Source organism: Anolis sagrei, chromosome X (genome assembly GCF_037176765.1).
Source record: "Anolis sagrei isolate rAnoSag1 chromosome X, rAnoSag1.mat, whole genome shotgun sequence".
Classification (NCBI taxonomy): Eukaryota; Metazoa; Chordata; class Lepidosauria; order Squamata; family Dactyloidae; genus Anolis; species Anolis sagrei.
The window spans coordinates 16590688-16610029 of NC_090034.1; the positions used below are offsets into that span (position 1 = coordinate 16590688).

Consider the following 19342-nt stretch of genomic DNA (forward strand, 5'->3'; position numbering starts at 1 on the left):
GAAACTGCAAGTCACTTCTGGTGTGAGAGAATCGACCGTTTGCAGAGACGTTGCCCAGGAGACACCCGGATGTGTTACTATCCTGTGGGAGGCTTTTCTCATGTCCCCGCATGGGAAGCTGGGTCTGACAGATGGGAGCTCATTCTGTCTCATGGATCCAAACTGCCAACCTACAGGTCAGCAGTTCAGCTGGCACAAGGGTTTAAACTTCAATATCAGAGGTGATATATTTATGAATACTAGCTGCTGGGGAACATTTCCAGGAGGAGACTGTTTTCCTCATGTCCTACCTGTTGGTCACTGCAGGAAGAAAATGCTGGATTGAGCAGTCCTTGAGTCTGATTCAGCACACTTTTTCTTATATACATAAATCTAAACACATAACTCTGAAAAGCTTCTCTTCTTTAGCTTTTTATATGCCAGGGCTAAACTAAATTATATATGCCTTTGTTCAGAGCCTATATAATGTAGTGTGGCTCTGATGTATTAAAAAGCTATTACTTTGAATCTGGATTTTATTTTATTAGGTTTGGCTCAACATGACGATGATCAATGACTGATGTCATGTTGGGTCCATTCCTGTGAACAGTATTAGAATGATTGTTTATGAATAAAATGTTGGCTAATCATTTATAGCTATCCATCACAGCAAGTTTGTTTTCTTCTGCCTTGGAGACTAGGAGGCATAACAATGGCTTCAAACTACAGGAAAGGAGTTTCCCCTGGACATTAGGAAGAATTTCCTAACTGTGAGAGCTGTTCAGCAGTGGAACTCTCTGCCCTGGAATGTGGCGGAGGCTCTTTTTTTGGAGGCTTTGAAACAGAGGCTGGATGGCCATCTGTCAGGAATGCTTTGAATGTGATTTTCCTGCTTCTTGGCAGAGGGTTGCACTCGATGGCCCATGAGGTCTCTTCCAACTCTATGATTCTATGATCATAATCATGGCTGTATTGATATGGTTACATAACATAGGATATAAAGCAATTTCTAGAGTAAAACAGCTACTTTCAACTACCTGTCAGAAAAGGTTTGACCAGAGGTATTCTATGACTCTTACACAACTTAACAGATTTCATGAATTGACCATCTGACTGAGTTGTATTATTTGCCTTGTAACATCCATTCAACTCCCTTTTCCAGGGTTGTAGTCATGTGCAAATTCTTCCAAGAAAGCGTTAGAGAGATCTCGGTCAACTACTACAATACTCTCCGAAGACACAATTATGTGACACCTACATCCTACCTGGAATTGATTCTGACCTTTAAAACACTATTAAATAGCAAAAGGCATGAAGTCGATATGATGAGAAATCGTTACCTTGTAGGCCTTCAAAAACTTGACTTTGCTGCTTCACAAGTAAGTATGGATAGCAATCAATGACCATGCAAATATGTATAATGGTTTTTAATTGTTATGTTTCTGAGATCTAGCTGTGAATTAGCAGTGTGCTGGTGTGGAGAAACCTGGATTATGCTCATCCTGCACCTACGTTCCTACAATTGGAAGACATCAACTTGGAGGTGATAAATTATTATGACTCAGTTCTTGTGGGTTTTTTTTGGGCTATATGGCATCCGAGGATGCTTGTCATAGATGCAGGTGAAACGTCAGGAGAAATGCCTCTAGAACATGGCCATATAGCCCGAAAAAACCCACAAGAACTGAGTGATTCCAGCCATGAAAGCCTTCGACAATACAATTATTATGACATCCGAACCTGAGATGTAGATTACTTTTGGGTCACTGTGTCTCCTCTCCTTTCTCCTTCCCCAGTCCCTCCACTTACAACCAATACAAAAATGCTCTGTTCATTTTGAGTGACATCATAACTCAAAAACTGCTGGACTAATTGCCACCAAATTTGGCCACAAGACACCTACTAACCCAAGGAGTGACCATCACTCAAAGAAATTGATTTTGTCATTTGAGAGTTGTAGTTTCAGGGATTTCTAGTTCACCTACTATCAAAGAGCATTCTGAACTCCACCAACGATGGAATTGAACCAAACTTGGCACACAAAATTCCCATGACCAACAGCAAACAATAGAAGGGTTTGGTGGGCATTGAGCTTGAGTTTTGGAGTTGTAGTTCACCTACATCCAGAGAACACTGTGGACTCAAACAATGATGGATTTGGACCAAACTTGGCACAAATACTCCAAATGCCCAAATATGGACACAGATGGAGTTTGGGGGAAATAGACCTTGACATTTGGGAGTTGTAGTTGCTGGGATTTATAGTTCACCTACAAGAAAAGCGCATACTGCACCCCACCCACGAGAGAATTGGGCCAAACTTCTCATACAGAACTCCCATGACCAACAGAAAATACTGTGTTTTCTGGTGGTCTTTGGTGATCCTTCTGACCTCCCCAGGGGTCCCGACCCCCAGATTGAGAAATGCTCCCTTAAGGCCATCCAGTCCAACTCCCTTCACCAGGGCAAGAAAACATAATCAAAACCCTCCTGACAACGAGCCATGCAGACATAGATATAGACAGATATATATGATTCACACACACACATACACACATATGTATATGACAGATATAGTCTCATAGATTTGAAAGGGACCCCTAAAGAAGGACAATTATATGTTGCATGTTCCAGAGTAGGCAAACCAGACAATGTCTACATCAACGCTGACAAAGAAACAAGAAATACTGATTACCCACAAGCATAAAGATATTACATATATTAGAAACCAACACTTTGTCATTACTTTATTTTCCAGAACACCAGACTGGGCCACAGCAACGCGTGGCAGGGAACAGCTAAATCCTTTTGCTGAGCAACACTGTTTAATCCTAAACATTTCCATCTTGCTAATGGTGTTCGCTGCAACAAAACCAACGAGGAGGGAGGGCTCTATCAACCTCCTTTCAACTTTTCATAATTTCAACTGCATTGCTATGTTTCCTTATGCCTACGTTTCTGAAATAGCAAATGTCCTGTATGTTTACCTAATAGCAATGGTTCTCTCCCTTCTTTGATGTCCTCCTTAGGTTGCAGTTATGCAGAAGGAGCTGACAGCTCTTCAGCCTGAATTGATAAAAACCTCTGAAGAAACAGATAAAATGATGATTCACATAGAAAAAGAAACAGTTGAGGTGGATGCTAAGAAAGAACTGGTGGCTGCTGATGAGAAGGAAGCCAATGAAGCTGCTGCTGTTGCGCAGGGCATTAAGGTAGTTTTACTGTGCATGAGTAGTAAAAAAACATATACTGTTCAAACTCTGCTCCCCTTGATTTGTGAATCCCCAGATTCTTAGGGCTCACAATAGAGGTAATATCAGAATATAGAATTGGTGACTTTCAAGTTGGACTACAGTTCTCACAAAACCCTTGTCATTTGGCCATCCTGGCTGCTGGAACCTGTGGGAACTCAGGTCAGATCATCTGGAGGCCCAGAGATTCCCCACCTTTGTGTTACATTAAAGCTTATTTCTTAGTAGATATACATAGTATTGTTATTGTTATTGTTATTTTTACTGAATGTCTTCAATTGCAAGTTACCATCAATTGTAAGACACACCCTAATTTCAGTACCACTACCACCACCAAAAATACATAAGATATACCTGTGATTCTTACACGCACCCCATTTTTAGATATGTTTATATAGAAATATGTGTGTCTTAGAATTGAAGGAACAGCTCCTTCTCCTTCTCTTTCATCTTCATCTTCAGCACTGGGATTGTAGCACAGCTGGCTGAGTGTCAGCTGCATTAAGATCACTCTGAGTTCGAAGCCAGCCCGGGTTGGAGTGGGTTTCCAACCAATTGTGTAGCCTGTTGTCGACCTTTGCAACCCGAAAGACAGTTGCATCTGTCAAGTAGGAAAATTAGGTACCACCTTAAAGTGTGGGGAGGCTAAATTAACTAATTTATGAGGCCATTAAAAAAAGACTCCAGCAAGCACTCCAGCAAAAAGCATGCTGGGAATGCGGAAGTACTTCATCAGTGTCGCAGATGGACGATGAAAGTGACAGTTCCCCTGGCGGCCAGAAAAAGTTAAATAGCCTCTGTCTATGTCTGTATATGTTGTATGTCAAAATTGGCATTGAATGTTTGCCATATATGTGTACACTGTAATCCGCCCTGAGTCCCCTGCGGGGTGAGAAGGGTGGAATATAAAAGCTGTAAATAAAATAAATAAATAAATAAATAAATCTTCACCTTCACCCTCTCCCTCTCCCTCTCCTTCTCCTTCTCCTCTTTCTCCCTCTCCCTCTCCCTCGCCTTCTCCTCCTCCTCCTCCTCCTCCTCCTCCTCCTCCTCTTTCTTTTAACTTTATTTCTATCTTATCCTTCTCCCCATAGGGACTCAAGGTGATTAACAACTAAACACACCTAATTAAAAAAAAAAGACAGATACAAAAATAAAAAATTAAATATTTGTGAGTGAGTACCAAAGTTAAAATATCATTAACATGACATTCAAAGTCTACAATTCCTCCAGAAGCCCACTTCCCCAGAAGTGTGCCTCTTATCCTCTCTCCAATGCTTGATGGAGTATATGGTGATGCTGTGATTGATCCTGAGACTAGTTTTTTTTTAAATGAAAGGTTAGTCATTGGAGCAGGAGTCTAATCTGGCAGGATGAGGCATTTTCCTCAGGTCTGTGGGCATTAGTGGCTCCCAATAGATGCTGAATGTGTAGCTAGCCCCCATTCCCGCTTTCTCATTCATTATATTTAATTACTGGCAATCCAACTCTCATCCCCAGAAATCTGAAAAACCTTTAGTCCCTAGCATTTTGGAGAAGGAATACTCAGCCTGTACAGTATTGCCCAAGTCTTCTGGGAGCTGAAGACTTTGGCCTCATCTACCCTGCCCTATATCCCAGGATCTCATCCCAAGTGGAGCCCCCGGTGGCACAATGGGTTAAACACTTGTGCTGGCAGGACTGCGGACTAACAGGGCAGCGGTTCAAATCCAGGAAGAGTGGGTTGAGCTCCCTCTGTCAGCTCCAGCTCCCCATGTGGGGACATGAGAAAAGCCTCCCACAAGGATGGTAAAACATCAAACATCCAGGCGTCCCCTGGGCAACGTCTTTGAAGACGGCCAATTCTCTCACACCAGAAGTGACTTGCAATTTCTCAAGTCGCTCCTGACATGAAAAAAATCCCAGATTATCTGTTTATCCCAGATTATATGGTAGTGGAGATGCATATAATCAAGTTCAAAGCAGATAATCTGGGATCAGTTCTTGGGATATAGGGCAGTGTAGATCCAGCCTCTGACACGTGCAAAGCCAGAGGTTCTTCAGTATTCCTAGGAAGATGTGTTTTGGGGAGAAAAAGGATAATGCACCATGCCCCATAGTCCTTAAAGACAAGAAATGGCTAAAAAGTATTCCTTCAAAATGACTTAATGCATGCAGAGCTGTGTTATCAATACAGTGGGATTATGTTTGATGTGATTTCAGGAAGAGTGCGAGGGGGACCTTGCTGAGGCCATGCCGGCTCTGGAGGCTGCCCTTGCGGCGCTTGATACTCTCAATCCTGCGGATATCTCCCTCGTCAAATCCATGCAGAATCCTCCAGGGCCTGTCAAGCTTGTCATGGAGAGCATTTGTGTCATGAAAGGAATAAAACCGGAGAGAAAGCCTGATCCGAGTGGAAGCGGTAAAAAGCAAAAAAATAGACATACAACCAAGAAAAAAAACCCTAATTATTAAAATGTCCACCCCGTGTGCTCTTCTATTTGTTTAAACACTTGCATCCCATTCCATAGTCATAAAGGAGCTTGCGCATAATCCTGCATGTGCAGGGGCTTGCATATAATCAGTACAGGCTTGTGGTCTAAAAAGGAAAAAAAAAAGTAATCTTTGTTTGACTAGTGCAATGGCCTGGCTCACTATCTCATCGTCCTCTGCTTCAGGTGCTGCAATTGACTGATAAGAGCCCAAATCTAGCTATTAACTTAAGTGTCCAATTTTATCATATTGGACTCCCCCCCCCCCCCATCCTTTTGCATTTGTCCATGGTTTTCCTTCCCTCCAGAGTAGGGTTTCAGGATGGACAATGGGTTCTAATAGGAGCTTATAATTGGATCTTGACCAATGATCAAACACAGCAATGATTTGGGTTGTTGTAGGTTTTTCGGGCTGTCAGAATCTCTGAGGATGCCGGCCATAGATGCAGGCGAAACGTCAGGAGAGAATACTTCTAGAACATGGCCATACAGCCCGAAAACCTACAACAACCCAGTGATTCCAGCCATGAAAGCCTTCGAAAGTACATAGCAATTATTTGTTATATCATCTTATTCATTATGTGTTTTTACTTAAGTATTAAGTGAATGCTCAAAACCGATTTCAGGGACAAAGCATAGATACCTAAAATCTTATCAATGCTTTTCTTATGAAAACTGGTTGGGATTTTTTTTGCCATTCACAAGGCTGCAAACATGTCTTGTGTAGGGAGGTGTTGTGTGGTTTCCGAGCCGCATGGCCAATGTGTTCTAGCAGCATTTTTTCCTGATATTTCACCTGCACCTGTAGCTTACATCTTCAGACACAGATGCAGGCCAAATATCATGCCTACAGATTCAGGCGAAAAATCATGCAGGTGAAAAATCATGCAGGATCCTCTGAAGATGCCAGCCACAGATGCAGATGAAACATCATGTAGGATCCTCTGAAGATGCCAACCACAGATGCAGGTGAAACTTCAGGAGAAAATGCTGCTAGTATATGCCAATACAAACCAGAAACCACACAACACCCCAGTGATTCTGGCCCTGAAAGCTTTAAGCACCTGAGAGGGAAATGGAAAGGTCCTGAGGCTATTAGGAATTGTGGGAGTTGAAGTCCAAAACACCTGGAGGGAGGGCCAATGTTTGCCCATTGCTGATATAGATAGACAGTCCCAATAAGTTTTCATAAGAACTCCAAAGGTAATAATGTAATAAAAGAAGGTATAATTTTGTGTGACTGTTGTCAGTCTTCCCCAGCTTGGTGCCGTCTAGATGTTTTGGATGACAGTTTCCATTATCAAGCAGCCAATAACTGCTGGCTGGAAACTATGAGAGTAGTAGTTCAGTATATCTGAACTGGGAACATCTGAGCTATAGATCAGGCGTGGGCAAACTTTGGCCCTCCAGGTGTTTTGGACTTCCAACTCCCTCAATTCCTAACAGCATCAGACACTTTCCTATTCTGCTTAAGCATCTGAGGGGGAAAAGGAAGGGCCTGAGGCTGTTAGGAATAGTGAGGGTTGAAGTCCAAAACACTTGCAGGGCTAATAGAAATAGAAATCTATATTTTAACATGTGTATAACTATTTCCCATTCATTTTGTCAAATGCAGGTAAAATGATAGAAGATTACTGGGGCAGTTCCAAAAAGGTTTTAGGGGATCTGAAATTCCTGGAGGGTTTGAAGACTTATGACAAAGACAATATTCCTCATGCTGTCATGAAGAGGATTAGAGAGAAGTTTATCAATCACCCGGACTTTCAACCTGCTGTCATCAAAAACGTATCATCTGCCTGTGAGGGTCTGTGTAAATGGGTGAGAGCCATGGAGGTGTACGACCGTGTCGCAAAGGTGGTGGCCCCAAAGCGCGAACGGCTGCGGGGAGCAGAAGGCTTGCTAGAAATCCAGATGCAGAAGCTGAATACAAAGCGTGCCGAACTCAAGATGCTGATGGATCGCCTCCAAGCCCTGAATGACGAGTTTGAAGAAATGAACAACCGGAAGAGAGAACTGGAGAATAATATTGAAATCTGTTCCCAGAAGCTGATTCGGGCTGAAAAATTGATCAGTGGCTTGGGAGGAGAGAAGGACAGGTGGACAGAAGCAGCCCGCTTACTGGGGATTCGCTATACAGACCTTACTGGGGATGTCTTGTTATCTTCAGGCACAATTGCTTACCTGGGAGCATTTACTGTTGACTATCGCCAAGAATGTCAGGAAAAATGGCTGACCCTTTGCAAGGCGGAGAAGATCCCATGTTCGAATGATTTCAGCCTGAGTAACACATTGGGGGATCCAGTCAAGATCCGTGCCTGGCAGATTGCAGGGCTGCCCATTGATTCTTTCTCCATTGACAATGGCATCATTGTTTCCAATTCTAGGCGGTGGGCTTTAATGATTGACCCTCAAGGACAAGCCAACAAGTGGGTCAAAAATATGGAAAAGGGCAACAAGCTCTCCGTCATCAAACTGTCCGATACAAACTATGTGAGAACATTGGAAAATGCTATCCAGTTTGGAACACCCGTCTTGCTTGAAAACATTGGGGAGGAACTGGATGCTTTTTTGGAGCCAGTGTTGCTCAAGACCACGTTTAAGCAACAAGGCGTGGAGTACATACGACTAGGAGAAAACATTATTGAGTTCTCGCATGATTTCAAACTATACATTACAACACGTTTGAGGAATCCTCATTATCTCCCTGAAGTGGCCGTGAAAGTTTGCCTGTTGAACTTCATGATCACACCTCTCGGTCTTCAGGACCAACTTTTGGGGATTGTGGCCGCAAAGGAGAAACCCGATCTGGAAGAAAAGAAAAACAAACTGATTGTTGAGAGTGCAGCTAACAAGAAACAGCTGAAGGAGATCGAGGACAAAATCCTTGAAGTCCTTTCCAAATCAGAAGGAAATATCTTAGAAGACGAAACTGCCATTAAAGTTCTCTCTTCCTCCAAAGAGTTGTCTGAAGAAATCTCCGAAAAGCAGGAAATTGCCACCGTCACTGAGATGGAAATTGATGCGACTCGGATGGGATACAAGCCTGTGGCTATTCATTCAGCAACAGTCTTCTTCTGCATTTCTGACTTGGCAAACATTGAGCCCATGTATCAGTATTCCTTGGTATGGTTCATTAATCTCTATGTCCAATCGCTTGCTAATAGCAGGAAAAGCGAGGTCCTCGAAGAAAGGATTGAAAACATCATTGACCATTTCACAATAAGCATTTACAACAATGTCTGCCGGTCCCTGTTTGAGAAGGACAAGCTTCTTTTCTCCCTTCTTCTGACGGTGGGCATAATGAAAGGGAAAGGCGAGATAGATGACGAGGTCTGGCGCTTTTTGCTGACGGGCGGCGTTGCTCTTGATAACCCATATCCCAATCCAGGCCCTGAATGGCTGACTGACAAGTCGTGGGCTGAGATTGTGCGTGCGTCAAGCCTGGAAAACTTGCATGGTTTGATGGATCATTTTGAAGCCAACATCTGGTCATGGAAAATGATTTACGATTCTGCCAGACCACATGAAGAATTCTTTCCAGGAGAGTGGAACTTGTCTGTGGGTCTCGATCGCATGGTCATTCTCCGATGCCTGAGGCCAGATAAAATTATTCCAGCTACCCAGCGCTTTATCACAGAAAATATGGGAAGGACCTACATTGAACCTCCAACTTTTGATCTGGCAGGAAGTTACAATGATTCCAACTGCTGCGCACCACTCATTTTCATCTTATCTCCAGGTGCAGATCCAATGGCAGGTGAGAGTCGTAAACAACACAATGAACTAAAATGTTAAGAATTGTCCATGAAAAGAATAGGCAGACACCTTAAGATGAAATTACAAAAAGTTACCTGTGTGTGCAGCAGTTTTGAGCATTAGGACATTTCCAGATAGCACTAAATCACAGGTTTTAGACAGGGGCAAAAAATCCCAGGACTTCAGATGGAGTCCTCACAGATTTTTTGCCTCCATTGTGGGATTTGGAGGCTCCCAAGATGTCCACCCCAGGACTTCTGCCAGAAATTTTGGCAGGGTTGTAAAACACTGTAAGATGCGAACATACGAAGATGCGAATCATTGTATAAGTTCCGTTCCTGGGTTATATAAGCCACAGGGCCATCTGTGCAAACAGGGTGCTGTTCCTGGGTTATACATGTCTGCTCCTGGTTGCTCTTATTCTGAAAAGATGTACAACGTTGACTAGGAGGCCATAACTTTGTCCTGACCAGAGAAAATGTGCCCTCCACACATTTCATGAAGTTTCTGTCACACAAACAAAGTTTTCGCCTTCTACTAAACTATAACTTTCTTTTTAGGAACCGACCAATCAGGAACAAACATCTAAAATCCAGGAACACATCCAGATAAAAAAATGCTGTGATTTCCGATTGCAGGGACATACAGACATGTGAAGATCCGCGTATTAGGCTCAAAACCACAATATTTATGCACCTGGAAATTTTGCGTTTTTTGCCTTTTGTGGCAATTGCTTCTGCTTTTACAGGGAACGGCATCTGGCTACCCTCCTGTTTGCTCCAGAAGCTCCTGGGATAAAAGCACTGTCTGGATGGGCCCTTTGAGTATGACTCTGGAGAATAATAATAATAATAATAATAATAATAATAATAATATATTTGTATACCACCTTATCTCCCCAAAGGGACTCAGAGTGGTTTCCAACATGTAAGGCAAACATTCAATGACCAGAAAGAAACCATACAGATAATTACGTCAAGATAAACACATTTGACAATATAACACAACTTAATTAAACTTAGCAGACAAAATAACCGCAACTGAAAACATCATAAAATACCAAAATATTCTACTAAAACACACTAAAGATAAAAATATTTAAACCCCACTTCATTGTAGCTCCATCAGTAGAGGTTCAACAAAACCAATGGCCATGGTTACAAATGGACGTGGCCAACTATAAAAGGGCTGAGCATGGGATAGTGCAAATAGCAAATCATAGGGAGGGAAAGTGGATGAAGTGCAGGATAGAGTGCTATCTGGCTACCTGGGAACTGGGCTTAGGGACTAATCATTCTTGAGAACTTTCTGGAACATCCAGGTTTTCAAATCCCTATGAAAGGAAGACAATGTGGGGGCCTGCCTAATTTCCCTGGGAAGGGAGTACCAAAGTTGGGGGGCCACCACCAAGAAGGCCCTCTCCCTTGTTCCCAACAACTGTGCTTGTGACCGCGGCGGAAGCTAGAGGAGGGTCTTCCCAACAGATCTTAGAGCCCACGCTGGTTCATAGGAGAGATGCGGTCACCAAGATAGACAGGGCCTGAACCATTTAGGCTCAGGGGGGAAGGGAACGGGACTGAGGCGGTTGGGAATTGTGGGAGTTGAAATCCAAAACACCCGGAGGGCCCAAGTTTGCCCATGCTTGGCCTAGGGTCACCTCTATCTCATAAATAGGGGCAGGGCTTTGTGGAGGATTTTGATAGCTATCTGCCTTGAAATGTTCAACCCTAGGCTTGTTGAAGTTTGCAGAAGACCTTGGCATGGAAAGCATCCAGACCATTTCCCTTGGACAAGGCCAAGGCCCATTCGCAGCCAAGATGATCAACAAGGCAATTGTGGATGGGACTTGGGTGGTGTTGCAGAACTGCCACCTTGCAACCAGCTGGATGCCTGCTTTGGAAAAAATCTGTGAAGAAGTGATTGTGCCCGAAAGTACTCATGTCAAATTCAGGTGAGAATGAAATGCCTTCTCAGGGTGGGGCAGGGGAACAATCCAGAAACTGCACAGATAGTCTCCTCATGCCAGCTTCAGAGGAAGGAGTTTTAGGTTCTTGACTGTTGAGACAGATGACTTCAACTTGCAATAGGCAAACAACAACAAAACAATTAAAATGTAAAATGCAATATAAAAAATGACACTAACCCCAACATGTCAGTATAGAAGCATGGGCCCCTTAGCAAATTGGTTAAAATAGCTTTTGTGACCTTATTGTCAGGGAATTGATTTTGTCATTTGGGAATTGTAGTTTCTGGGATTTATAATTCACCTACAATCAAAGAGCATTCTGAACTCCACTAACAATGGAATTGACCCAAACTTGGCACACAGAACTCCCATGACCAACAGAATATACTGGAAGAGTTTGGTGGGCATTGACCTTGAGTTTTGGAGTTGTAGTTCACCTACATCCAGAGAGCACTGTGGACTCAAACAATGATAGATCTGGACCAAACTTGACACAAATACTCAATATGCCCAAATGTGAACACAGGTGGAGTTTGGGGAAAATAGACTTGACATTTAGGAGTTGTAGTTGTTGGGATTTATAGGTCACTTAGAATCAAAGAGCATTCTGAACCCCATGAATGATAGAATTGAGCCAAACTTCTCACACAGAACCCTCATGACCAACAGAAAATACTATGTTTTCTGGTGATCCCTCTGACACCTCCTTGTAAACCCCCCCCCCCTTCCAGGGACCCGGCCCCCAGGTTGAGAAACATTGCACTATATAGTTTGGTATAGTAAATTGGTTTCCCTTGTATAAAACGGTAGCATCAAAATTTGCTTTTTGGATTTTAAAAAATATACATTTTCAAGCCATTGGTGGTTGAATCCATCACTGCAGAATCCATGGATACAGAGAGCTGACTAGGAGGGAATAACTTTACCATTGTTCATTTGGTATCTCCATCTTGATCACGATGTCTGTGTCATCACATTTATTTCCATTCTCGGTTTGCAGGTTGTGGTTAACCAGTTATCCATCTGAAAAGTTTCCCGTGAGCATTCTCCAGAATGGAATAAAAATGACCAATGAGCCGCCAAAAGGACTGAGAGCCAATCTCCTCCGATCCTACCTCAATGACCCGATTTCCGATTCCACATTCTTTAATAGTTGTGAAAAGACAGAAATCTGGCAGAAACTGCTGTTTGGCCTCTGTTTCTTCCATGCACTTGTACAAGAAAGAAGAAACTATGGACCTTTGGGTAGAGTTGAGATTGTGTTATTACTTTCTAAATCCTTAGATTTTGCATTACGGTAGTACAGTCCTCGACCCCTTCAAGTGTCAGCAACATCCCAAAGGCTGGAATATGACACCATGCATTGTATGGGTTTTTGTCAATGAGTGTGCTCTAGCCATCAGGTTCGAAAACATCATTCAGTGTTGTTGACATGTTTTTTAAAACAACCAACAGGAAGTTACAAAAAAAATAGATATTCGAAAACACATATTTACAGGCAGTTCTTGAGTTACAAACATCCAATTTACATATGACTCATAGTTAAGAACAGAGATGAGACAACAGGAAGTGAAGAGAAGAATCGACCCCTCAAAAGGGAAATCCATCCTGAAAGAGTTATCATGGTGAAAAAGTGTCTCCACTGAAGCTTTCTCGACAATCCTTGTTTTCCCAGCAAGCTAAATGTTTCAAAATCCAAGTCTCACAGGGACAGAAAGTGAGGGGAAATCTTCTGAACAGGGGCACAGACAACAAAACAAGCACCACAGGGGTGTTAACTTTTCCCTATGCTAATATAATAATAATAGTAATAATAATAATAATAATAATAATAATAATAATAATCTGGAAAAGCTGACACGATATGAGGATTTAAAGATCAGAACTGCAAAGACTCTGGCACAAGCCAGTCAAGGGGGTCCCAGTGGTGATCGGCACACTGGGTGCACTGCCTAAAGACCTTGGCCTGCACTTAAACACAATAGGCGCTGACAAAATTGCCAGCTGCAGAAAGCCACCTTACTAGGATCTGCATACATTATTTGCCGATACATCACACAGTCCTAGACACTTGGGACGTGTCCGACGTGTGATCCAATACAACAGCCAGCAGAGTGTCTGCTGTGGACTCATCTTGTTGTGTTAATAATAATAATAATAATAATAATAATAATAATAATAGACTCTGGCACAAGCCAGTCAGGAGCTCCCGGTGGCGCAGTGGGTTAAACCCCTGTGCTGGCAGGACTGAAGACCGACAGGTCACAGGTTCGAATCCGTGGAGAGGCAGATGAGCTCCCTCTATCAACTCCAGCTCCTCATGCGCGGACATGAGAGAAGCCTCCCACAAGGATGATAAAAACATCAAATAATCCGGGCGTCCCCTGGGCAACGTCCTTGCAGACGGCCAATTCTCTCACACCAGAAGCGACTTGCAGTTTCTCAAGTCACTCCTGACACGACAAAAAACAAAACAAAACAAAAAAACAAGCCAGTCAATGGGGTCCCAATGGTGATCGGCACACTGCGTGCAGTGCCTAAAGACTTTGGCCTGTACTTAAACACAACCGGTGCTAACAAAATTACAATTTGTTAGCTGCAACAGGCCACCCTACTGAGATTTGCACGCATTATTCTCCAATGCATCGCATAGTCCTAGACACTTGGGAAGTGTCTGACGTGTGATCAAATACAACAACCAGCATAGTGACCTTGTTTGCTGTGTGCTAATCTTGTTGTGTTTCAAATAATAATAATCAACTTTATTACTAGACCACCTTCTCTCCCTGAAGGGATTCAGGACAGTTTACAGACACAAAACAAAACGCAAGCATTCAATGCCTCAAATGAATACAAACACATCAAAATAATACAAGATAATGCACAGAAACAACAGTAAACTTACGACAAAAAATTAAACATCGAGATGAAAATTTAAAAAAATCCAATAAGACATAGTAAACTAAAACATGAGTAAAACATTACAATAGATAAAAGCAATTATGATACAATTACATTAAAATGGTTTTAAAATGGCTAACCCCAGTATTCATTTAAGATGTATTGTAGCAGCCATAAAATACAAGTAGGTTAGCCAGCGTACCAATGGGTTAAATGTCCTAATTCTCCTCCTTTCCATACACCAAAATGCATACCTGTGTTTTCATAAGTTTCTTAAAGGAGAGAAGGGTGGAGGCCATTTTTATTTATTTAGGGAGGGAGTTCCAGAAATGGAACCAACCAAGCATGTGACGGGGGTGGGACCAAGAGGAGGGCCTCTTCGTTGACCGCAGCTCACAGGATGTATAGGGAGATGCGATTAGACAAATAGCCTGGACCCAAACTGTTTAGGGCTTTATAGGTAACGACCAGCCCTTTGTATTTAGCCCAGAAGCAGTCCGGCAACCAGTGGAGCTGCTGCAGCATGGGGGTCGTTTTCCAAATATATATATTTGGCTGGAAAATAAACCTACAGAACTTACCTTTTTTGTAACTCAGGAACTGCCTGTATTTTGTGCAAGTGTGTTGTGAACTGAATTTATCTCATTCTATTCTGAGTCCAATATTCTGTGCAATACACATCTAAAATTAAGGACTGGCTCTACATAATTGAACAGTCACTGAAGTGGTAGGTCAACTGTTGTAGATTTTTTCTAGTATTTATCCCAGTCTTTTCTTCCCTGTGCCCCTCCCCACAAGTCTCTCTGTTGATCCAAAGCTACTCCCCACCCCCATGACCTTTGTTGAAATAGGATTTGGCTGCCAATACAGCTGGGCCTTGCATATTAATAGGGGCAATCTTGACTTGTGCCTGAGCCAGAAACATCCTTCAGAAGGATAACCTGGTTAGCATGACAGGTTTAACTTTACACTGGTCATGATTTGAGATCATCGCAATTGTGGCACGTCCATTGGGACAATAATTGTGTCGGCCTGGGCTCTGGATCCCATGGTTTGGTTCAGCATTAGCACATAGCCCTTCTGTGAGTCGGCATTATTTATGAGAATATTTTCTTTTCTTCCAGAGACACCATGAATAACAGATGGGGGGATTTCATATGCAGTGATAAACCTGAATCTGTCATTCTGGTGACCGGAAAGGCAGCTGGTGTTTACATTAACTAACCACTTTCTCCCTGCTCCCCTTTTCCATGTTTATCAGAAGGCAGCTTCTTAGTTTTGAGTTCAGTCATTCTAAAATAATATCCAAGACACACATAAATGATATTTAAATGTGGCAGTTTGGATTATTGTTTGACTTGAAATATATAATTGCGCTAGAAGAGGAGATAATGAAGGAGAAATGCCTCCAATTTGGCTCCAATATTGCCTGGGCTAGGTCACAATATTATTTTATAATAAGTTTAATAAATAGCATTTTCTTGTCTCCTATTGGCAATTGTTCTCAGGATATTCAAAAATATTCAATTTTCCTCCCATTCTGATTAGGTTGGAACATTCCATATGAATTCAACGAATCTGACCTCAGAATCAGTATGAGGCAGATCCAGATGTTTCTGAATGAGTATGAAGAAACCCCATTTGAAGCTCTAACATATCTTACAGGTACGAATGCATTGCAGCCTTGTGTAATGATCAAAGGGCTTAACTTAGTGGATAGATCCAGCCCTATCATTAGAAAAAGATTAGCAGACACCTCAGACAGTAAATATTGGAGGAGGGGATGCCGTGTGCCATAACTGCCTGCTCTGTACTCTCTTGGAGGAACATTATGCACGTGGTCCATAATGACGGATCATAATGACGCTCTGTACTCTTTAAGATAGGCATTTGTCTCGTCATTGAAATTGAAGTAAGAGCAAAAGCTGCAGGTACGGTGACCATGAAAGCATTGGAGACTGACAGATTTTGTTTGCATTGCCCTGGAAATAGAGCAACATTGGCATATCCGCCAACGCATTGTCGCCTTCCTGAGCAGAGCCTTACTATGTTTGTGTTTCAAAGAAAACATGTCCCCTCCTGTGTAAAACATCATGCCATTCTTGTCTGACTGTTCTGTTTATGTTCCTAGGGGAATGCAATTATGGCGGGAGAGTGACAGATGACAAGGACAGGCGCCTCCTCCTCTCACTTCTTTCCATTGTGTATTGCAAAGAATTAGAAACAGAAGAAAATTATAAACTTTCCCCTAGTGGGGAATATTATATCCCACCCTGCGGGTCATACCAGGTAAGGGAATAAAAGGGGAGGATGCTTTTAGGACCTTATCACTTTACTTACTTTACTTCGATGATCCATTGTTGTCTGAGTATGATGGCCTTCCAAATGTAGTGTCTTGGCGGTGACTGTGGAGCCCTTTTCTTGATCCGCATGTCCTTCCACAGTGAAGGCATCAGTTTCCAGGTGGAAGATGGTCCTAGTCAGGGTTGGTTTGATGCGCCTTCATCCTCTTGGCAGGTTTCTCCCTTTCGCCTTCCATTCATGCCTCTTCAAATTCCGCAGCATTGCTGGTCACAGCTGACCTCCAGTTAGAGCGCTCAAGGGCCAGGGCTTCCCAGTCCTTGGTGTCTATGCCACAGTTTTTAAGGTTTGCTTTAAGTTCGTCTTTACATCTCTTTTCCTGTCCACCAACATTCTGTTTTCTGTTCTTGGGAGCAGAGTAACTGCTTTGGGAGACAGTGATCAGGCATTTGGACAATGTATAGTCTAGTGGAGTTGATGGCATAGGAGCATCACTTCAGTGCTGGTGGTCTTTGCTTCTTCCAGCACACTAACATTTATCTACCTGTCTTCCCAAGAGATTTGTAGGATTTTTCTGAGGCAATGCTGATGGAATTGTTCCAGGAATTGAGTGTGACATCTGTAGACGGTCCAGGTTTTGCAGGCATATAACAAGGTTGGGAGGTCAACAGTTTTATAAACAAGCTCCTTGGTCTCCCTACAGATGTCCCGGTCCTCAAACACTCTCTGCTTCATTAGGAATAATGCTGCACTCACAGAGCTCAGGTGGTGTTGTATTTTAGTGTCAATGTTGACTTTTGTGGAAAGGTGGCTGCCAAGGTTTAATGTGTTTACATCAGTATGCATTCCATATGTTTTTAGGATTGGATGCATACTGTATTGAGATAGGATGCATACTCTCCCCATCGCACCCATTCTTATGATTTAAAAATACTGTGCTTTGACTCATCACACCACAGAATGCTGGCTCCTCCCAATCCATTCAAAACACCCTCTACATCACCCTATGGCCTTTTAAAAAGTATTGTTGCTGATGGGGTGCATACAGATGTTCCTACCACACACAAAAACAGCACTTCAGCGGTGGAAGAATGCACAATATTTCAAAAAACGCGATTAGAATTTTGTCTGCAAATAATCCGCTTTGCAACTCTTTGCAGACAGATTCTGACTGAATACTGACGGGATGACTGAGCAGTGACGAGATCTGGGTCTCTCAGGTCCCACCCAATCCTCATTAGTGGTCTTATATATATATTCACTATACCCAGAAAAACTGCTGTGCTGCAGGTTGTGAAAATCTATCTATCTATCTATCTATCTATCTATCTATCTATCTATCTATCTATCTATCTATCTATCCATCCATCCATCCATCCATCCATCCATCCATCCATCCATCCATCCATCCATCCACCCACCCACCCACCCATCCATTTATCCATCCATTTATCCATCCATTTATCATCTAATACATATGTATCTTGCTCTTCAGACATGAGGGCTTCCACATAGTCAATGCAAACAGGTTATTCTCCATTTGCAGAACTAAATAATAGTTCTTATTTATGACCTGAGAACACACCAGGAAGGAGAATAGACTAATGGAGCTGGTCTTTCAGCAGAGTAGATGGAATGGCTCAATTTTCCCCATTACAGTCCGATGGTATGATTGTTGCCTATAGCACTATGTAACACATTTTTTGTTCCTGGGATATAAAAGTCATTTCCTAAATGGTTTTATAAAAAGCACCCATGGAAACAGTTTATTAAACTGCATAAACTTTGTTTTTGTGGGAGGGACATCCAACAGGACATTTTGCTGTAGTTTTCCATGGAATATACTCAACCAATTTAATGTAGTGTGTGGCAGCCATATAAATTAACTTTCTGGAGCAGAACAACTACTTTCAAAGTAAGTACCACTCAATCAGACAGGAAACAACACTTTCAAACCAGGAACAGAAAATCTTTCAAATGTTCTATTCTCAAAGGTTTTCATGACCGGAATCACTGGGTTGCTGTGAGTTTTCCGGGCTGTATGGCCATCTTCCAAAAGCATTCTCTCCTGACGTTCCGCCCACATCTATGGAAGGCATCCTCAGAGGTTGTGAGGTCTGTTGGAAACTAGGCAAGTGGGGTTTATATATCTGTGGAATAATGTCCAGAATGGGAGAAAGAACTCTTGTCTGTTTAAGGCAAGTGTGAATGTTGCAATTGGCCACCTTGATTAGAATTGAATGAACTTGCAGCTTCAAAGCCTGGCTGCTTCCTGCCTGGGGAAATCCTTTGTTGGGAGGTTTTAGCTAGCCCTGATTGTTTCCTGTCTGGAATTCCCCTGTTTTTAGAGTGTTGCTCTTTATTTACTGCCCTGATTTTAGAGTTTTTTAAAATACTGGTTGCCATATTTTGTTCATTTTCATGGTTTCCGCCTTTCTGTTGAAGTTGCCCACATGCTTGTGGATTTCAATTGTGGCTGTTAGAGTGGTCCAGCATTTCTGTATTCTCAAAGAATATCCTGTGTCCAGGTTGGTTCATCAGGTGCTTTGCAATAACTGACTTCTCTGGTTGAATTAGTCTGCAGTGCCTTTCATGTTCCTTGATTTGTGTCTGGGCAATGCTGCTGCGTTTGGTAGTCCCTATGTAGACTTGTCCACAGCTGCATGGTATATACTAGACCCCTGCAGAGGCGAGAGGATCTCTCTTGTGCTTTGTTG

The 19342-nt window shown here is 42.5% G+C and overlaps 1 protein-coding gene across 2 annotated transcripts in view; it reads left to right on the forward strand.

Annotated features, from left to right (window-relative positions):
- Positions 1 to 19342, forward strand: part of LOC132782006 (dynein axonemal heavy chain 3) — a 110356-nt gene that overhangs the window by 82095 nt on the left and 8919 nt on the right. For both annotated transcript variants that reach the window (XM_067473190.1, XM_067473191.1), the window contains 8 exons: positions 1142 to 1358; positions 3009 to 3191; positions 5433 to 5631; positions 7317 to 9458; positions 11189 to 11408; positions 12424 to 12668; positions 15873 to 15989; positions 16456 to 16613. In XM_067473190.1, the coding sequence (XP_067329291.1) occupies positions 1142 to 1358; positions 3009 to 3191; positions 5433 to 5631; positions 7317 to 9458; positions 11189 to 11408; positions 12424 to 12668; positions 15873 to 15989; positions 16456 to 16613 (3481 nt within the window). The remainder of the gene's footprint in view (positions 1 to 1141; positions 1359 to 3008; positions 3192 to 5432; positions 5632 to 7316; positions 9459 to 11188; positions 11409 to 12423; positions 12669 to 15872; positions 15990 to 16455; positions 16614 to 19342) is intronic.